Source organism: Arvicola amphibius, chromosome 1 (assembly GCF_903992535.2).
Source record: "Arvicola amphibius chromosome 1, mArvAmp1.2, whole genome shotgun sequence".
Classification (NCBI taxonomy): Eukaryota; Metazoa; Chordata; class Mammalia; order Rodentia; family Cricetidae; genus Arvicola; species Arvicola amphibius.
Genome location: NC_052047.1, coordinates 98,380,168 through 98,400,937, shown reverse-complemented (window position 1 = coordinate 98,400,937; position 20,770 = coordinate 98,380,168). Strand labels below are relative to the sequence as shown.

The following is a 20,770-nucleotide window of genomic DNA, read 5'->3' as shown; positions in this document are numbered from 1 at the left end:
GAGAGGAAAGTAACTACAACTATCTAGTCTTCAACCTCATCCAAGATCCAAGAAGGGAAATAATATTACTTGAGTAAGCAGGAAGTGCAATCAAGCAAATCCCAAAATGTGCAACAAATGACAGAGACAACTGACTACCTGGGCAATCACCCAAAGTCTCATTTGCAACAATGGAGCAACCAATTTTGGCTAAGTCCTAGAGTAACTGACAGACCATTTTCAGAGGCAGGAATTTTTTCAAAACCGTCTTACCCTGTCTTGTCAAGGTTTGACAGTCTTTTTTTTCTTGTATCCTGCTTGTCCTGTTTGGACATTGTGCATGTTGTCAGAGGTCGATGCATGAACAGTTCCTTGCACAAAGGCCAGTTTTGCCAAGAAGAAAACAAGTTCCATGTGGAGTGTCTTTGGTGCTCAACATTCTCTCGGGCAATTATCCAAGGAGTGAGATGTCTTTGTCAATTCTAGAGTTTTGGAAGATGCTTACAATGTATTTCCTATTTACTTAGGTAATATTATATCCTTCTGGAGTCTTTGATGGAGTTGAAAAATATATAATTATAGCTTTCCTTAGTTATGATAAAAGATAAAATAGATATAAACAACTGTAATCCTTGCTTGATAGCTACTTTGTTATACGTCATTTTTCTATGTTAAAGTTAAAACCTTCCTTTTTATTTAAACAGAAAAGAGGAGGTGATGTGGGATTCCCCTCTGTATGCTGTGAATGCCATTGGTTAATAAAGAAGCTGTTTTGGGCCTGTGATAGGGTAGAGCAGAGCTAGACGGGGAAAACTAAACTGAATGCTGGGAGAAAGGAGGTGGAGTCAGAGAGAAGTCATGTAACTCCCGTCTGGCAGAACTTTGCTGGTAAGCACAAATGAATAGAAATGGGTTAAATTAGTATGTAAGAGCTAGCTAATAAGAAGCTGGAGCTAATGGGCCAAGCAGTGATTTAATTAGTACAGTTTCTCTGAGATTATTTTAGGAGTCTGAGTTGCCAGGAAACGAACAAGCAGCCTCCTACATTTAGTGTTTAGAATAAATTAACAGAATTCAAAAGAATGGATGGCAGGATAAATACCATCTTCACTTGCAAATAGGTCTTATTATGCAAATTATTCTGTGCTCCTTTATTCATAGATGACAATTTATTTATAATTTGAAAAAAAACAGTATCTGACTGATGGAATGGTTCTACTAATTTTATCTGAGCACCAGTGAGACTGCTCAGAGGAAACAATGTATGTGGTATGCAAAGCTTTACTGAATTTACTAGATTCATGGTGTTTTTCTTCAGGAGTAATTCTTAATACTGTGAAGAACACTGTAACATATAGAGGCATTATCACATTGACATTTGTAGGATTTCTTTTTACTATTACTTCTTTGATGCGTTTGAAGATTACATTGACCTTCAAAGTTTCAGTGCAGCAATTATATACAGTGTTTTTCTTCAGTATGCCTCCTTTCATGATTTTGAAGATTTTTGTGTCTTGTAAAGGCTTTACCACATTGATTACATTTGTAAGGTTTTACTGCTGCATGAGTTCTTCGGTGTATCTGAAGACTACGGTGACTTATAAAGGCTTCACCACACTGATTACATTCATGGTGCTTCTCTCCAGTATGACTTTTTACATGAATTCGAAGACTATTGGAATGTGCAAAGGCTTTACCACACTGATCACATATATAGGGCTTTTCTCCACTATGAATTCTTTCATGTATTTTAAGATAATTGCGACTTGCAAAGGGCTTATCACATTGACTGCATTTATAGGGTTTCTCTCCAGTGTGGATTTTATAATGATTTTGAAGACGACTGAAATGTGGAAAGGCTTTCCCACATTGATTACATTTATAGGGTTGGTCTCCAGTATGAATCCTTTCATGTGTTTTAAGAGAACCGCAATTTGCAAAGGCTTTACCACACTGACTGCATTCATAGGGTTTCTCTCCAGTATGGTGTCTGAAATGGTTTTGAAGATGAATGAATTGTGCAAAGGCTTTATCACACAGATTACATTCATAAGGTTTCACTCCTGTATGAGTACTTTCATGTATTTGAAGCTTACGGCGACTTATAAAGGCTTTACCACATTGATTACATACATAGGGTTTTTCTCCAGTATGAATTTTTTCATGTGTTTTAAGATCACTGCGACATACAAAGCCTTTACCACATTGATTACATACATGGGGTTTCTCCCCAGTATGAGATTTTTCATGATTTCGGTGACTATTTAAAAACATAAAAGCTTTACCACACAGATTACATACATAGGGTTTCTCTCCAGTATGAATTCTTCCATGTACTTTAAGATATTGGCGACTTCCAAAGGCCTTACCACATTGATGGCATTTATAGGGTTTCTCTCCAGTGTGGTTTCTGAAATGGATCTGAAGAGGACTGAAATGTATAAAGGCTTTACCACATTGATTACATACATAGGGTTTCTCTCCAGTATGAATTTTTTCATGTGTTTTAAGATCACTGCGACATGCAAAGGCTTTACCACATTGATTACATACATGGGGTTTCTCCCCAGTATGAGATTTTTCATGATTTCGGTGACTGCTTAAATATATAAAAGCTTTACCACACAGATTACATACATAGGGTTTCTCTCCAGTATGAATTCTTCCATGTATTTTAAGATAATTGCGACTTCCAAAGGCTTTACCACATTGATGGCATTTATAGGGTTTCTCTCCAGTATGCATTTTGTAATGGTTTTGAAAATGACTGAAATGTAAAAAGGCTTTACCACATTGATTACATTCATGGGGTTTCTCTCCAGTATGAATGTTTTCAAGATATTGAAGACTAGTGAAATATGCAAAGTCTTTTCTACCTTGATTAAGTTTATAGGGTTCTATTTTCACATGAGTTCTTTGGTCTAACTGTAAAGAGGAATCAGATCTAAAGTCTTTATCATGTTGATTATATTCACACAGATCTTCTTCATTATGGGTTCCTTTGTATGTTTGAAGATACCTGTGAAGGTTAAAGACTTTAGTAGATAGTTCATATTTATCACTTCCTTTTACCATATGAGCTTTTTCAGAACAGAACTGGAAGAACAAAGAATTTTACCACACTGGCTGCATGCACAACATTTATCTATACCGTGAGTCATACTACATGTGTGAAGTGAAAGAATTCTCACATTCCTTGTACTCATAAGGTTTTTTTTTTTTTTAACAGTGTGAGTTTGTTGATGTACTCCCAGTGTAGTTGGAAAACGAATGAATTGTAAATTTGTATCATATTCACCAAATCTACTCATAGTGGGGACTACTACATATCTAACTGTTGGTTACACTGCTTTTCATATCTCTTATTTTTAGGTATCTATAGAACAACAAACAAAAGGCTTTCACATTGCATTTACACAATCTAAGTTTTTGTTCCTCATAGAGAGATGTGGTATAGGGATTAAGGTTTTTCCACCATGACAGCCTTCTTGATGCTCATCAACTATTCCTCTCAATAAACTATGGTAAGTAAACTCTGTAATTATATGGGCAACACTAGCTTTACTATGGACTATATGCATATAAAAGGTCTTGGACAGGCTGGAGAGATGGCTCAGAGGTTAAGAGCACTGGCTGCTCTTCCAGAGGTACTGAGTTCAATTCCCAGCAACCACATGTTAGCTCAAACCATCTGTAATGAGATCTGGTGCCTTCTTTTGGCCTGCAGGGAACATTCAGGCAGAACACTGTATACATAGTAAATAAATAAATCTTAATTAAAAAAAGGTCTTGGATAGATACTGATCCCCCTAATTAAGGGATTCCTATATGATATACATGGTATGAAACAAAAAGGATAAACAGTTCTACAAAATGGATCTCACGGGGCTATAATTAATATAATTAAAAGTGTTATGTGTTAACACATTTTTTTCATTGTCTTCTTTCTTAGAGGAATGCCTTGGAAATAGATCACCTACCTGACACTGAGGTACATTGGTTTGTGAGAATTTCATAATCATCACAAAACTGTGCTTATTTAGCGTTGTCTTTTCTTAAAGTTTCAGGGAAAACTGAGATTTCTTCAGAGGTACATATATATCAGTTTGCATATGAAGATTACCTTTCATGTCTTCTAGAACTTTGACAATGTTCTTCAAAATTCTGGTTTTCCCATTTGTAGCCTAAAATACAGTAGCGGAAAATGTATGATATATTATAGCAAACTGCAAAATTTAAGTCACTATTTTTGTTGAACCTGAGAATCATGCCTAATTTATTCATCACATACTTCCTTCAATCCCAGGAAAGCATCAACAATCAAGAAATGCTTGTCCACTTATTGGTAAAAAGTAACAAAAAACCCAACAGTCTTACCTACAGAAGAGAGGTACCAGTAGGTTTCCAGCATCACATCTTTATAGAGACTCTTCTGGGAAGGATCCAGCAAAGCCCACTCTTCATGTGTGAAATTCACATGAACATCCTCATAGGTCAGTGCATCCTAAAGCACCCCAAATATATACATAATAGAAATGGTGAGACTAACTGCATTGAAAATTGAGAATATATTTACACGATTCTGTATGATCCATACACTTATTCCATGTCACAGAATTTCAAATGCAGTCACGAAGATTTTTTAATTAATTAATTAATTAATTAATTAATTTATTATGTATACAATATTCTGTTTGTGTGTCTGCCTGCAGGCCAGAAGAGGGCACCGGACATCATTACCGATGGTTGTGACCCACCATGTGGTTGCTGGGAATTGAACTCAGGACCTTTGGAAGAGCAGGCAATGCTCTTAACCTCTGAGCCATCTCTCCAGCCCCACGAAGATGTTTTAGAAGGAAATATAAAAGGAAGATCATGCCTCTCATTTCTATGCCTGCCGAATAGGTTATAGCATTGCAAGAGAAATGACTATTAATTAGCAGATATACAGAGAGACATGCAAACAGCATGATGAGGAGGAAACAATAGCAAAATTGTATCAAAAATCCTAACTTAAAAAAGAATGAACAAGGTACACATGGTGGTGCAAACCTTTAATTCCAAAACGAAGGAGGCAGAGATAGGTGACTCTCTGAGATTTGAGGCCAGCCTGGTCTATGTAGAGATTTCCAAGACAGACAGAGGTACATAGTGAGACGCTGTCACAAACAAACAAACAAACAAACAAACAAACAAACAAACAAACAAGAATAGAAAGCACTTAGGGGATCAAACAGAATTCCTCCAAAGACTTAAACATTCATTCCAGTTCTATACTTGTCTTCCAGAAAACTGGAGTGGCCCAGTTTAAACTTTAAGACTAATATATTTCTGAATGAAATTTTAATAAGTTACTGACTAGCAGATCAAAAAGTTCTCAAAAGCATTAGCAAAGGAAATGTTGAATAAAAAAATTAGAGTATACATATATGGCTCAACAGTTGAAGAGATAATGTGTTGTTTTTGCAGAGGACCTCAATCAATTCCCAGTACTCACTTAGAGGTTTACAACCATTTGTAACTTCAAATCAAGATAAGACAATATATTTTTCCTGACTTCAGTAACACCAGGCTCACATGTGGCGCGCGCGCACACACACACGCACATACACGCACATACACACACAGGCAAAAGACATAGCATATTTTCAAAAATCTTGCCAGGGGCTCATGGTGCTTGTCTTTAAATCTCAGCTCTCAGGAGACAGAGCCAGGCATATCTTTGTGAGTTTGAGTCCAGCCTGGTCTACAGAGCAAGTTCCAGGACAGTCAAAGCTGTTATATAGTGAGATTCTGTCTAAAAAAAAAAAAACAAAAAACAAAAAAACCAAAAAACAAAAAACAAATCAACAACAGCAAAAATTTAAAAAAGCAATCTAATGTGTGTTGGCTAGTTTTATGCCAACTTGATACAAGTCAAAGTTATCTGAGAGGAGGAAATCAACTGAGGAAATGCCTCAATATGACAGAGCTTTAGGTAAGCCTGTAGGGCATTTTCTACTTTTTTAATGTTTTTTTTATTAGAAATTTTTTTAAAAAAATATCAATCCAAATTCCCACTCCCTCCCCTCCTCCCATTCCCTCCACACACCCTCCCACCCCACCACCCTCTAATCCTAAGAGAGGGCGAGTCATTTTGCTTTGTGGAAAGTTCAAGGCCCTCCCTATTACATCTAGTCTGAGCAAGGTATACATACAAAGAGAATAGGATCCCAAAAAGGCAGTACATGCAGTAGAGATAAATCCTGGTGCCACTGACAGTGGTCCCTCAGTCTGTCCCAGCCATACAACTGTCAGCCACATTCAGAGGGACTAATTTGGTCCTATGCTTGTTTGTTCCCAGTCCAGTGGAGCTGGAGAGTTTCAATTAGCTAAGGTAGACTATTTCAGCTGGTGAACCCTTCATGATCTCGACCTCTTTGCTCATATTCTCATTCCTTCTACTCTTCAACTGGACTTTGGGAGCTCAGTCCAGTGTTCTGATGTGGGTCTCTACCTTTGTTTCCATCTGTTGTTGGACGAAGGTTCTACGGTGATATTTAAGATATTCATCAGTCTGACTGCAAGTCAAGGCCAGTTCGGGCACCCTCTCCTCTATTGCTTAGGGTCTTAGCTGGGGTCATCAGTGTGGATTCCTGGGACTTTTTCTAGAGCCAGGTTTCTTGTTAACCCCATAATGGCTCCCTCAATCAAAGCTATCTCTTTCCTTGCTCTCATATTGTCCTTCTTCCATCTTGACTATCCAATTCCCCCAAGTTCTCCTCAAACCTTCCCTTCTCCCCTCCTCTTTCTCTTCTACTCTTCCTTCTACCCCCTCACACCCATGCTCCCACTTTTGGACACTGACAAGATCTCCTGACAAAAGTGGGAGCATGGGTGTGATGGGTCTATATATGTTTTTCTTCGGGTTCACCTTATTACTTAGCTTCTCTAGGATCATGAACTATAGGCTCAGTGTCCTTTGTATATAAGTGGAAACACTTATGAGTGAGTACATACCGTATTGATTTTTTTGGGTCTAGGTTACCTCACTCAGGATAGTGTTTTCTAATTCCATCCATTTGCATGCAAAATTCAAGATGTCATTGTTTTTTTACCGCTGAGTAGTATTATAATGTGTAAATGTACCATACTTTATTCATTCTTCATTTGAGGGGCATCTAGGTTGTTTTCAGGTTCTGGCTATTACAAATAATGCTGCTATGAACATAGTTTAATAAATGCTTTTGTAGTATAATTGAGCATCTTTTGGGTATATTCCCAAGAGTGGTATTGCTGGATCCTGAGGTAGGTTGATTCCCAATTTTCTGAGAAACTGCCATAATGATTTCCATAATAGCCACAAATAACATAAAATATCTTGGGGTAACACTAACCAAGGAAGTGAAAGACCTATTTGACAAGAACTTTAAGTCTTTGAAGAAAGAAATTAAAAGAGACACCAGAAAATGGAAAGGTCTCCCATGCTCTTGGATAGAAGAACCAACATAGTAAAAATGGCAATCCTACCAAAAGCAAATCTATGTAATCCCCATCAAAATCCCAACACAATTCTTCACAGACCTTGAAAGAACAATAATCAACTTCATATGGAAAAACAAAACAATCCTGTACAATAAAGGAACTGCCAGAGGCATTACCATCCCTGACATCAAGTTCTATTACAGAGCTACAGTAATGAAAACAGCTTGGTATTGGCATAAAAACAGAGACGTTGACCAATGGAATCGAATTGAAGACCCAGATATTAATCCATATACACATAAACACCTGATTTTTGACAAAGAAGCTAAAATTATACAATGGAAGAAAGAAAGCATCTTTAATAAAGGGTGCTGGCATAACTAGATGTCAACCTGTAGAAGAATGAAAATAGGTCCATATGTATCATGCACAAAACTCAAGTCTAAATGGATTAAAGAACTCAATATAACTCAGACCACACTGAACCTGATAGAGGAGAAAGTAGGAAGTAGCCTTCAATGCATGGGCACAGGAGACTACTTCCTAAATATAAACCCCAGTAGCACAGACACTAAAAGCAACAATAAATAAATGGGACCTCCTGAAACTGAGCAGCTTCTGTAAAAAGCAAAGGACACAGTCAATAAGACAAAAAAGCAGCCTACTGAATGGGAAAAGATCTTCACCAACCCCACATCAGACAAATGTCTGACCTCCAAATATATGAAGAACTCAAGAAATTAGACATTAAAATTCTAAATAACTCAATTCAAAAATGGAGTACTGAACTAAACAGAGAATTCTCAACAGAAGAATTTCAAATGGCCTAAAGATACTTCAGGAAAATGCTATCAGGGAAATGCAAATCAAAACAACTATGAGATACCATTTTACACCTGTCAGAATGGCTAAAATCAAAAACACTAATGATAGCTTGTGCTGGAGAGGATGTGGAGTAAGGGGAACACTCATTCATTGCTGGTGGGAATGCAAACTTGTGCAACCACTTTGGAAATCAGTAGGGCATTTTCTTAATTACTGGTTGTCAGAGGGCCCAGTCCACTGTGAATAGTTCCATCCATGGGCTGGTGGTCCTGGGTTCTATAGAAAGCAGGCTGAGCAAGCCATGGGAAGCAAGTCAGTAGCAGTGCCCGTCCATGGGCTCTGCATCAGTTCCTGCCTCCAGGTTCCTGACCTGGTTTCCTTTGATGTACACTGATAATAAAGTGTAAGCCAAATAAACCCCTTCCTCTGCAACTTCCTTTTTAGACATGGTGCTTTATCACAACAATAGAAAACCTAAGTAAGACAAGTTGGTACCAGTATCGTGGGGTATTGCTTACAAATCTGGCAATGTTGTTTCGGGAGGATTGTGAAAGGACTTTGGAACTTTTGGCTAAAAGAGCCATTGAGCGTTGAGAGCTCAAGTGAACAGTTCTGCAGGAGCTTGGAAGATAGAATACTGAGAGCAGTCCAGAAGATGGAGGTCTGGCTTGTGACGTTTCAGAAGAAGTAAAGATTCTACCAGCCCCTTTGTGTGAAGAATCTGTCTCTCCCTCTCTAATCTTTCTCACACCCCTTCTCTCTTTTCCCTCCATAGCTCACTAAATAAACTCTCTACCCAGGCTCTCTCTGCATGGTGTATCTGTCTTTCACTCACTGCGGTCTCCCAAGGGCCAAGGGGACCTGCTGTTGCCTCTCATGGGGCCGGCCTCGGGTTATCCCATTTTATAAATGTTAACACTGTCCGTCTCTCACCTGCCGAGATCTCTCACCTGCCAAGAGACCAGCAGAGGCCTCGAGTCACCTGCGTTTATGAATGATAAGTTTGTGTATCACACTGAGCGAGGCCTGAGTATATATCACAACTCAAAGCCTGCCTCCACAGTGACATACTTACTTCATACCTACACCAACACCGCCACAGCTCCCAATATAGTGCTACTGTCTTTCACACCACCACAGTGGCCAAGGTTGAACTGGCAGGTGAACTTAGGAGTGTAAGAGTCACCCAGGTGGTACTGGTTTTGAAGGCATAAAGGAGTTGTGAAGGGCACCTGAGGCTTGGCACAGTGAGAGGCCATTGGTGAAGATGCAGTCTTAGTAGCAGCTGAAGGCTCAGGATTGAACAGAATTATGCAGGGAAGTTGAGGTTTAGCACCAGGAAGTAAGCCAGGAGAGCCTATTGGTGAAAGTAGAATTGCAGCAAGGAGCCTGAGCACAGTGGAGATACCAGTACCGTGAGATGACACCAAGAACAGCAGCGGTGGAGCAGAGGCAGTCGGAGCCTAGAAGACAGGCTGTGTGCGCTGCAGAGGGCAGAGCCCAGAAGATGTGAATCCCAGATGAATGGACAGTGAGCTATTTACACTGCTGGCATTTGTTTTTGCTTTGTTCAGACTGTAACAATGACCTAGTTCTTCCTGACAAGGGGGCTGACGGTGGCTCCACACCTCTCCTGTTCTCCAGATCCAATTTCCCCAGACCCATGCCCAACTGTGTAGCAGAACACCTGCCTCTGTCTCCCTTTCCTCCCTGACCCCATCCCCAATGGATCACAAAGCTCTCCAACCTTCCTTCCCCCCAATGCATCCCAACACCAGCAGGCATTCACTGTAATACACCTGGGGAAACAGGTGAATTAACCGAAGACCTTCATCTTCCTTCCTATCTTCCTTCCTCTTCTCCAAACCCAATACCCCAGTCTCGTCTCTACCTCTGCAACAGACCACCAGCTGAGGAAATGCTGCCCAGATTTCACCTCTAATATTAACTAGGACTAAGATTAACAAGATTAACAGGACTAACATTAACTTCCTAATCCTCTACAATGGTTAGAATTGGAAGGCTTATGTGAATTTGTATTAGCCCAGAGCCAGACTTGGGAAAGTACACATCCAAGAGAATCAAGAGAATAGATGGCAGGGTGCTAGACAACATGCTGCCAGTGAGAGGCTACGCTGGGCCTTAACACCTCACCTCATGCTCCCAACTCTGTCCTGGAACATCCACATAGTTTTTTTTTCCAAAGACACTTGGGACTTTTCTGGCCCACATTGACTTCCATCTTTGCTTCGCCCTAAGCATGCCCTAGGAACCCATGCTTTTACATAATTTTCTGTTTGCATTGAAATAAACAAGACATGAAAAAAGAATATCCTAATATTGTTTCTTTCTCAGTTATTTTAGATATTTTCTGTGTTCTATAGTCTTTAAATTATGAGTTATTAATCCCACATTGCACATGATAAATTATACTGTGTCTTTTCTAACACAAGCAACTTGACTTATAGAAAGCTATCTCTAAAGGGGAAATTCTGAGTCATGTAATGTTCGACTTCTACTTAGATTGAGAATATGACAGGGATATTTTGAGAAAAATAACAGGGCTTGACAGACTGTAAATTTGGAGAGCAAACAGACCCCATTCAATGAATTAAAAATATTGTCAGGTCTACCAAAAGGGTCAATCCAGGTTTCAAAGGGAACCAGTTTGTCAAGCAAGGCTTTGACTTATCCTCATATTGTACATATCCAAGTAGCACAAAAAAGGTTACAGGAGCCCGAGAGTTCTCTCAAGTCCATGTGACACCAGAGGATCAGCTGCACAACTGGCCTTAACAGGAGAGAAAAAATTACTTTTGGTCACCTGCCTAGTCTTCAGCACTCAGCAGGAAATTTTAACCAAAAACTAAAAGACTTGGTAACAACTCAAGGGATGACACTCCACAGAGTCTACAGGAGATAGTCCTTAGACAAATATATCACACACACACACACACACACACACACACACACACTTGATAAAAAGATGTTTCTCAGATATACGACATCAGACTTTGGCTCACTGAAGCACAGCTAAGGAAGACTAGCCAGTATTTTAATATAAACATGAAATGATGGTAAACATCTTTTCTCTTCCTATTTAGAAGCCATATGAGAAGGGGACCATGCTGACTTTTAGCTCTGCAACAGCTGCTAAAGGAATGAAAGCTGATGGCGGGGTCACTGCTCTGGAGAATAACCTTATCGACACAAGAAAACCAGGAGTCTATGGAAGGGGCTCCTGTGACCGGATCAGGACAGCCTAATGTACTCTGGGCACTTTAATCCCTTCAAAATACCAGTCAAGGACCTACTTTCCTATCTGCATCTGACAGATGGGTCTTATAAATAGGACTTTTGGTGTAGTGCCCTAATACTGCCACCTGACACCCCAAATAGCTGGAAGAAGCCAGATCAGTTGTTGCTCCAATCCTGGTGTGAGTACTTCTTCAGAGAGGCTGAGATACAAAAAAAGAGGTAGAAATTGGCTAGGCCACGTAAGATAAAAAGTCCTCAAACAAAAGAATCAGTTGTGTTCTTGACAAAAACCCAGAGGTGTCACTGAAACTCTTAGCAGTTTTGTCTTTACCAGAGGTCAACAAAGCCAACAGAATCCTAAAGGAGTTCTGGATTTCTGAGCTAAGTGATTCTAGGGGCTTTATGAAGGAGTAAAATTAGAAGTAGTGGTGAAGGCCTGCAAATAGATAAAGCCCCATGATACAGAGAACAGAAACTCTGGCCTGCATAAAGGTCTAGAATTAAATGAAGACAGGCCAATGCCTCTACCTAGAAACCACCCCTTTAGGTGAGACAGGGAGACTCACCTTAAGCTATACCAACAAAATAGATGCAATAATTAATTCTATGTGCTAGGTCCTTGTCTTGGTATTGTTCAATCAAATAATAGCAAACAGGGACAGTGGACTGGTGAGATGGCTCAGCCTTTAAATGCTAGGCTCACAACCAAAAATTAAACTTGTATACTCCCTTCCTATTGCAATTTCTTATTCAAATATAGGACAGAGTGCAAACAATTTAGAGTTTGAAGAAAAGGGTGTTTTAAAAATACATAGGTCAGGGGATTGGAGAGACTGACAGCAGTGGAGAAAATTGGCTGCTCTTCCTGAGGACCCAGGTTCAATTCCCAGCACCCAGAAGGCAGCTCATAGTTATTTGTAACTCTAGTTTCAGGGGTCTGATGCCAATGCATATAAAATAAATTTAAATTAATAAAAATAATAGGTCAAATTCAAATAGGATCACCAAAACAAAAGAAGACTGACTTTGAAGGCAAGGAGGGGTTTTTGGAGGGCTGGGAACAGGAAAGGGAAAGGCCAGATGATGGAAGTATAACTTCACAAAATTATTTTAAAGCTTCTAAACCAGCTCATGGCCCCATGTGCTGAAGGGACAATCTATGTTGGAACACACCAAAGATACCTTAACTGATAAATGTCCTGATAAATGTTTATTGGGGTCCACAGACCAGGACAATCGGGAATTTGGACAGAGAAGTGAATTTCCTTCTAGAAAGCAAATTACCATAGTTACACTAGTTCAACCAGAGCAGAAGAGCTGGACAAGTTTGTGTGGTCCTGCCTAACTGGCCTGTGATTTTTCTGGCTTAACAATCACCTAAAATTGATGACAGAACTACTCACAGTTAATTCACACTGCAGACAAAACCAGAATCCTTTCAACCTCCGTCCTGCCACCTCCATTTTACAGTTGTGACTATACCAGCTTGCAGACTGGCAATAGACTCAGATTCTTACAGGTTCCTCTGCATCAGCCAATCCCTAATAAAAGTCTGGGCGCTATGAGGACACTCATTCCCTTGTCTTTTTTCTTCTCACTGGCCTGCATACCTGTATTCCCAGTACTGGGCGGCAGAGGCAGGTTTAGATGTTCAAGGCAGGTATCTCAAATGGCATAGTATCAGGCAGGCCTGGGCTACATGGCAACTTACTCTTAAAACGAATGAATAACCAATTGAGAAACATCAAATAAAGTTCTTATTTCTTTCTTGTTTTGAAGTTTTCAGAGAGGGGGTTTCTCTGTGTATCCTTGCTGTGTTGCAACTTGCTCTGTAGACCAGGCTGGCCTCAAACTCAGAGATCTGCCTGCCTCTGCCTCCTGAGTGCTGGGATTAAGGCCTGTGGCACCACCACCAGGAATAAAGTTCTTGATAACCGGCAGTCCCTGGAGAACAGAAGTGATACTGTGGTGTTGTGAATGAGAATGGCCTCCACACGCCTTTATGACTGAACACTCAGTCATCAGAGAGTGGCACAGTTTGAGAGGGATTAGGAGGTGTGGCCAATCCCTCCTAATAGGTGCGGGCTTGTTGGAGGAAGTGTCTCACTGCAGGTGGGCCTTGAGGTTTCAAGGGCCCAAGCAAGGCCCAGTGGCCTTCTTGCTGCCTGTGGATCCAATGTAGAACTCTCCAGTACTTTCTCCTGGACCATGTCTGCCTGTCTGCCACCATGTTCCTCACCATGGTGACAATAAACTAAACCTTTGAAACTATAAGCCAGGCCCAATTAAATGTTTTCCTTTGTAACAATTGCCATGGCCAGGGTGTCTCTTCACAGCAACAGAACACTAACACCGGCACCAACAACCGGTGTGTAAGACTTAAATGTTAGCTGTTGAGCGCTGTATGACGACACACAAGCCACAGCCAAATGCTGTGTCTGCACGTACCAACATGAGAGTCGCCCAGTTGGAAACTTCAGAGGCTCAAGGTAAGCTCCCCAATTTGTACACCCACCAATTTGGTTTGCACTCATTGATATGGTGTGAATGAACACACGCTGGGAAAGTACACAGACGTTCACTCACGGTGCCCCATCAGGTTTCTCTTCTAATGGAGGCCCCTGCAGCTCACTGTCTTAGAATTAAACAACTTGGAATCCAGCCATTGCCTAGCCTGTATACCCCTGCAGTGGACAACAAACTGACCATACTATTCTCTTCTCCATGGAGAAGCCATGCTTCAAATACAATTTTCCTGTTACTGAAATGGACAGCCCACTCTGTGAGTCAAATGGGTAGATCTAGCACTGTGTGGTGCTACAAACCCTTAATCCAAGAATTGAGGAGCGGATTCAGGGGGACAGAGCGTTAATGGACTGTGGGGCTGTACACTGGGATCCAGGCAACCTTGGAGCACACTGAGACCTTAATAAAGAAAAATCCCTTCAATAATAAGTCTCCAGCTCTGGCTGACACCCCAAGAAGATGGGTCCAGGAACAGATCTGCTAACTCACATACACCACAGGCTTATGTACCCCACATGTGCTGTCAACCTGGAGAAATGCTGCTGACATCCCTCTGCCATCATGGCCTGCTCAGTTTGCTTCCTCATGCAACTTGGGAGCACCTGCAAGGGAGGCCCCACCCACAGTGGGATGGGCCCTATTGCATCAACTACTAAACACCCTATAGCTTTGCCTACAGGCCAGTCTGACTCTAGCTGACCAAATCTGGCCAGCAAACCTACTGCGTCATCTCCCAAGCCCCAAACACAGATTTTAAAGCAAACCTCAACTCTCTTGACACTGTACTTGTGCACAGGCACATATCAGGTTTTGAAAATAGGCAAGTTTAGGACAGGAGAGATGACTCAGCAGTTACCACCACTTCTTGTTCTTGCAGAAGCCCTGGGTTTGGTTCCCACTACTAGCATAACGGCACACAATCATCCTTATATCCTGCTGCAGGGGATTTAAGTCTGGCCTTACCACGCAGATGTGTTCATGACACAGACTTTACACCCGTCACAGAATTAACTGCAGACGGATCCTACACCTGAATGTTGAGTGCCAAGTGCAGAACTTCTAGAAGACGCTAGAGGAACCAGGGCTCTTCGAGTCAGCGAATCTGCCTCTCCGGGCGACAACGAAAGTGGCGCGTGCACATGCCTTGCATGCTGAAGTCATAACAAGGAACTATTCACACTGCATACCCATCTCCGTGTTCTGCACAGCCGCAGACGGCAGATATTCAGAGTCCACAGGACCCCGGAGCTGCAGGCACAGCGAGGACCTCAGGGGCCTCACGTGACCACACGGGCGCCGAGTCCGCCGCCGATTCCCACAGCCCCGGGACCCCACACCGGCTCCCGCGGCTCCTCCCGCGTGGGGACGGCGGCCCTCGCTCACCATGGCGGGTTCCGAGCTCGCCCCGCTCTCCCCACAGCGCCCGACGGCGAAGAACACAGAACACGAGACTCTGCCTCAGATCAGCTGCTACGGAGCGCGCCGCATGGCAGGCCGGAAGTGCCCGCCCCATTTTCCATTTTGACTGGCAGTCCGCCTGAGAGCCCTGATTGGCTAATGTGATCTGAGCGATAGGAAGAGCTGGCGGGGGCGGGGGAAGAGAGAAAGAGAGAGGGAGAGAGGGAGAGAGGGAGGGAGGGAGAGAGGGAGGGAGGGAGAGAGGGAGAGAGGGACAGAGGGAGAGAGGAAGAAGAGAAGAGAGAGGAGGGAGAGGAGACTGAGGTGCGTATTTAAGGTACTGAAGCAGTTTTATGAGAATGTGTATGAACTCAGGGGTTACCCTGTAGGGCCAGAGTTAAGTGTCTGGTCTGGAAAGGCCAGCTCTATCCTTTGTAGCGCCACAGCAGCCTGCGGAGTGAGGTGCGGGACTCCCACCATCCTTGGTAGACAGAGAAGTGTGGTACCTTGAACCTCTGAAGGGACCAGCCACCTGCCCTCAATTCTGATCCCCTTCTGGGGATTTGAGGACCCATTTTTAGGGCATTAGTGAGGCTTTGCTATGAAAATGAGAAAGGACAAAGGAAACCCGCCTGTTTCTGGGCTAGCCTTACCTCAGGCCAGCTGTGGAAACATGTTATCATTTTCACTTTTGTAAATACAAAGTTTGGTTTAAAAATGCACCAGAAATATGCAGTCTCTTAAACTATTATTTTGTAGAAAAGACAAATCAATGTAAAAACAGGATTTTAGTCAACTGCACCCTATGGGGTCAAAGTTAATTTTTTACTTAATAACTCCATACTTAATATAGAACCTTATAATAGTCTGATGACCAAATTATACATATTTGTTGCCTGCTTTACATATGAGTCTACAGATTTATATTTCTTTCAATTCTGCATTTCTAGTGAAAATTAAGTAAGCCATATTAGAAGAAGAATTTTTACATCATATTCCTAGTGTTTCATTTTCTTCGTCAGGGTCTCACTCTGTAGCCCTGGCTGTACAGGACCTCCCTATGCAGACCAGGCTAGCCTAAAAGTCATAAAGATCAGTTTGCCTCTGCTGCAGAGAGCTTGGATTAAAGGCCTGTGCCACCATGCCCGACTTCTATTAATTCCGCACATATATTAATGAAATAAACAGAAGCCTGGTGTGGCACACAACTGAACTCTGAACTGAGGACATTGTATCAGGGAGAGCACTCTGAGAGTTAGGCAAGCCTGGGTTATAAGTGAGACTCTTTCTCAAAAGACCAAATGGCAAACACATGCGGCCACTCCCACCTCAGCATTTTGAGCCTGGAGTCCTGGAGTCTACATGGGACTATGGCACCCTGGCCTTTGCCCCCAAGTCTACAGACCACTTTTGACATCTCTGTGGAACCCGTGACTGTGCTGAAGCAGCGGCTAACAGCAGTGACAATGGCAAGAAGAGCCCATGTCCAGCTGCTTTCCTGCTGTGCTCCACTGCTGTGGGGGAGGAATTCCATCCCGTGTCCTGCTTGCAGGCCTTCCACTGAGGAGTCCCTAAAGCCACACTTGACTGACGTGTTCAGTCTGTCACATCATATGATTTCTGGCTCAGGTTTGGGAGCCCATGTGTGACTCAGTTTCCATCTGGAGTCAATTCTGACTTAAGTCATTTAAGTTCAAGTTTGCCTGCTCTGCTTTTTCCAGTAACCTTTCAGGGCTGTTTGGCCCAGGTGAAAGAGCACATTTTTCTATTAAGATCTGAACTGGCATAAGCCAGCCAGAGGCACTTCTTGCTAGAGATTAGAAGTTGTTTAGCTGAATGAGATAATACAACTGCTTGAGCTTCTTCCCAAGGACAGTGCAGGGAGGTGGTCAGCTGACTGGACTGTCCTTTCTTCTGCCTTCTGACTTTTTTTTTTTTTTAGTATGGATGCTGGTTGAGAAACAAACTCGGGGCTGATTGGTCTTTACCTTCAGTTTTCTACCTAGGATAGACCTATGTTTCTGTCTTCATTTCTCTTAATCTGCCATTTCCTATAACCTTGCGCCCCCTCCCAGGTATCCCTTGCTGATTCCCGTCTGAGTGGCTCTGACAGCCAGGTAGTCTAGTTTTCCAAGCGTATCTCATCTGTACCTGAACTTGGAGAATGGCAGGTGCAATCACATGCTAGTGCTGATGACAGAAGTGGTTGCACAGCTGATGTGGGAGAGTCTTCTGTTTGAGTTGATTTCATTGGATAATAAAGAAACTGCCTGGCTCATTTGATAGACTGCCCCTTAGGTGGGTGGAGTAGACAGAACAGGAAGAAGGAAGTGAGGTAGATGGCTCAGTCAGATGCCATGCCTCTCCTAAGTTAGTCAGACTGCCGTGCCTCTCCTCAGAGAGATGCCAGACAAGATGAAGCTCCAGCCCAAGATGGACGTACGCTAGAATCTTTCCGGTAAGACACCATTCGTGGTGTTACAAAGATTATTAGATATGGGTTAGTCAAGATGTGAGTAAGAGGCTGGAACTAATGAGCCAGACAGTGTTTAAAAGAATACAATTTGTGTGATGTTATTTCGGGGCATAAGCTAGCCGGCGATCAGGAGCAGGGCGGCAGGAACGCAGCCCGCAGCTCATCACTACACACAGCCATTGACAGCCCCTGGATGGGTCAGAGGTGCATGCGGTATTTTGTCACAGCATGCAAACAATTCTTTAAGGGGCTGGAGAGATGGCTCAACAGTTAAGAGCACTGCCTGCTCTTCCAAAGGTCCTGAGTTCAATTCCCAGCAACCACATGGTGGCTCACAAACATCTGTAATGAGATCTAGTGCCCTCTTCTGACCTGCAGGCATACATGTAGACAGAATATTGAGAATGCTGTATACATAATAAATAAATAAATCTTAAAAAATGCTTGAAAAGATTGGAAAGCAGAGGGTGATGTGTGACTGAAGATGGCTTTTCCTTCCCAGATGATCCTGATGGAGCCAAAAATCTTCACTTTCAACTCACTGAGCAGCTGGCAGCTTTAAAGCATAAGCTTATTCTTGACAGAGGTTTCTGTTCTGCCCAATCCCATAGCCATTCGTCCCCAAAGAAACACACAGAGTTCTACTTTAATTGTAAACTGGTTGGCCTATTAGCTCAGGCTTCTTCTTAACTCTTACAGCCTTCATTCACCCATATTTCTTGTGTGCCTTAGCCACGTGTGGCTTGGCACCTTTTATCAGTGAGGCATTCTTGCTTCCTCTGTGTCTGGGTGAGGCCTGCAGACTGAGTCTTTCCTTTTCCCAGAATTCTCTTGTTCTCATCGCCCCACCTCTGCTTCCAGCATTTTATTAAAACAACATAACTGACAAATCCTTACAGAGTACATGACTATTCATTGTCCCACAGCACCCCCCCCCCCCCCGTTTTTTTCAAAACAAGACCTCTGTGTGTTTCTTTGGACTGAATGGCTGCAGGATTGGGCAGGACAGTAACCTCTGTCTACAAGTAGCACCAATGTGAACAACTACATCTACATAAAACCCGAGAAACTGGGGAAATAATTCTAGATACAAAAGAACAGAGTTAAACATGGCTTCTTGGTAGCAGCATTTTCTCAGGTGGGCTCTATTTGCTACAGGCAAGTGTGTCTCACTTAAGAGAGGCTAACACAGACAAGAATTATGGGCTAAGGTAAGATGTAAGAGTTAATAAGAAGCCTGAGCTAATAAGCCAAACAGTTTATGATTAATATAGACCTCTATGTGTTTCTTTGGGACTGAATGGCTGCGGGACTAGGCAGGACAGAAACATCTGTCAACAGCTCATGTTTTTTTACATTATCTTACTTGTGAACACGAAGACAGCCATGATGACCAAGACCAGGAATTCTATAGTGACTCTTGTCCTTTTTAAGGGTGCATTGAGTAAGTGTGCTTTGGCTGCCATGTTTTCAACATTAGAAAAGTAAAGTTAAATGGGCGGTGGTGGCGCACGCCTTTAATCCCAGCACTCGGGAGGCAGAGGTAGGTGGATCTCTGTGAGTTCGAGGCCAGCCTGGTCTACAAAGCTAGTTCCAGGACAGCCAGATGATCCCACAGAGAAACCCTGTCTCAAAAAGCCAAAAAAAGGGACAAGTAAAGATAAGTTAAAGCGTCTTTTCATGGCACTGGCTCAGCTTCAGAAACCTGCAGTGCCTGCAGAGACAGCTCAGCTGTCAAGACTGTGTGCTGCTCTTGCAGAGGACCTGAGCCTGGCTCCCAACATTCAGTCTGGTTTGCTCACATGCCTATCACTCCAACAGACCTGAGCCTTTTCTGGTCACAGAGGTGGAAGCAAGCGTATACATTCATGCAGGAATGTACAAACAAACATAAAATAAAATAAAATATAAAGCTCAATAAAGAAATTGAAAAAACCTATGAAGGAATGTTGAGACAATATTAAAAAGAAGCATGTTATGAATGAGATACATTTACTTGAGGTCTAGAAGACATTGTGTTCTATTTACCTATCAGCTTGTGATATTTAGTGTAGATGCTATATAAAGTTTATAAATATGGCCTGGTAATGGTGACTTATGATTTATTCCAACCCTTGTGGGGCAGAGGCGAATGAATCTGTGACTGTGAGTCCAGAGAGGACCGCACAGTGAGACCTGGTCTTAAAAATAAATATGTAAGGAATGTAGGTGAAAAATAGGAATTCCTTGTCATAGGGAATTTACTCTTTTGAATGTAGTTCTTAAACATCACCTGCATATCATGTGAATTTATTTGTCTCGTATAAATGATCCTCATAATTATTTGAACGCTTTTATGATGATAAAAGAATCAATTTTTAAATGTCTGCAAAGGTAAACTTGTTGATTTAAAACTGCAGAGGTTTAATACTTGTAATTTTGGCTGGAGAGGTGGCTCAGCTGTTAGGAGCACACACTGCTGTTACAGAGAACCCAAGATGCAGTTAGTGCTTGTGTTGGGCAGACATGGAGAGATCTTGAATCAAAAAAAATTTAAAGTAAGCATATCTATTAATTTAAGTTTTTTTTCCAGACAGGGCCTTTTTTTTTTTTTTTTTCGTGTGTAGCCTTGGCTGATGTTGCACCTGCTTTGTAGACCAGGCTGGCCTTGAACTAACAGAGATCAAACTCCTTTGCCTATTAAATGCTGGGTTTAAAGGCTAGAGCCACTACCTCCCAGGTTCTTTAAGGGTTTTACTTGTTATTGTTTCTTTTTTTGAGACAGGCTTTCACTGTGGAGCCCCAGCCGGCCTGAAGCTCACTGTGTAGGTCAGGTTGGCCTCAGACTCACAGATGTGTCCCTCC

The 20,770-nt window shown here is 42.1% G+C and overlaps 1 protein-coding gene across 2 annotated transcripts; it reads right to left on the bottom strand.

The window, feature by feature from the left end:
- Window positions 1-904: 904 nt before the first annotated feature.
- Window positions 905-15,560, bottom strand: LOC119807267 (zinc finger protein 431-like). 2 transcript variants are annotated; one of them, XM_038319329.1, is made up of 4 exons: window positions 15,436-15,560; window positions 4,357-4,483; window positions 4,103-4,163; window positions 905-2,998 (listed from the first exon to the last, which is right to left on the bottom strand). In XM_038319329.1, exons 1-4 carry the CDS (start codon window positions 15,436-15,438, stop codon window positions 1,435-1,437), a joined length of 1,755 nt encoding a protein of 584 aa, XP_038175257.1. In that variant the 5' UTR covers window positions 15,439-15,560; the 3' UTR covers window positions 905-1,434. The 2 variants fall into 2 exon arrangements, with proteins under 2 accessions (XP_038175257.1, XP_038175263.1); XM_038319335.1 differs by lacking the exons at window positions 4,103-4,163; window positions 4,357-4,483; window positions 15,436-15,560 and adding an exon at window positions 3,960-4,093.
- Between the last annotated feature and the right edge of the window lie 5,210 nt (window positions 15,561-20,770).

Bases quoted from the DNA above. Each gene is read 5' to 3' on its own strand.
- LOC119807267 (XM_038319329.1), bottom strand. The intron at 4,164-4,356 runs GTAAGACTGTTG...ACTGTATTTTAG, and splicing joins CTGGTACCTCTCTTCTGTAG to GCTACAAATGGGAAAACCAG. The intron at 2,999-4,102 runs GTAATCTTCATA...TAACCTTCACAG, and splicing joins AGTTCTAGAAGACATGAAAG to GTATCTTCAAACATACAAAG.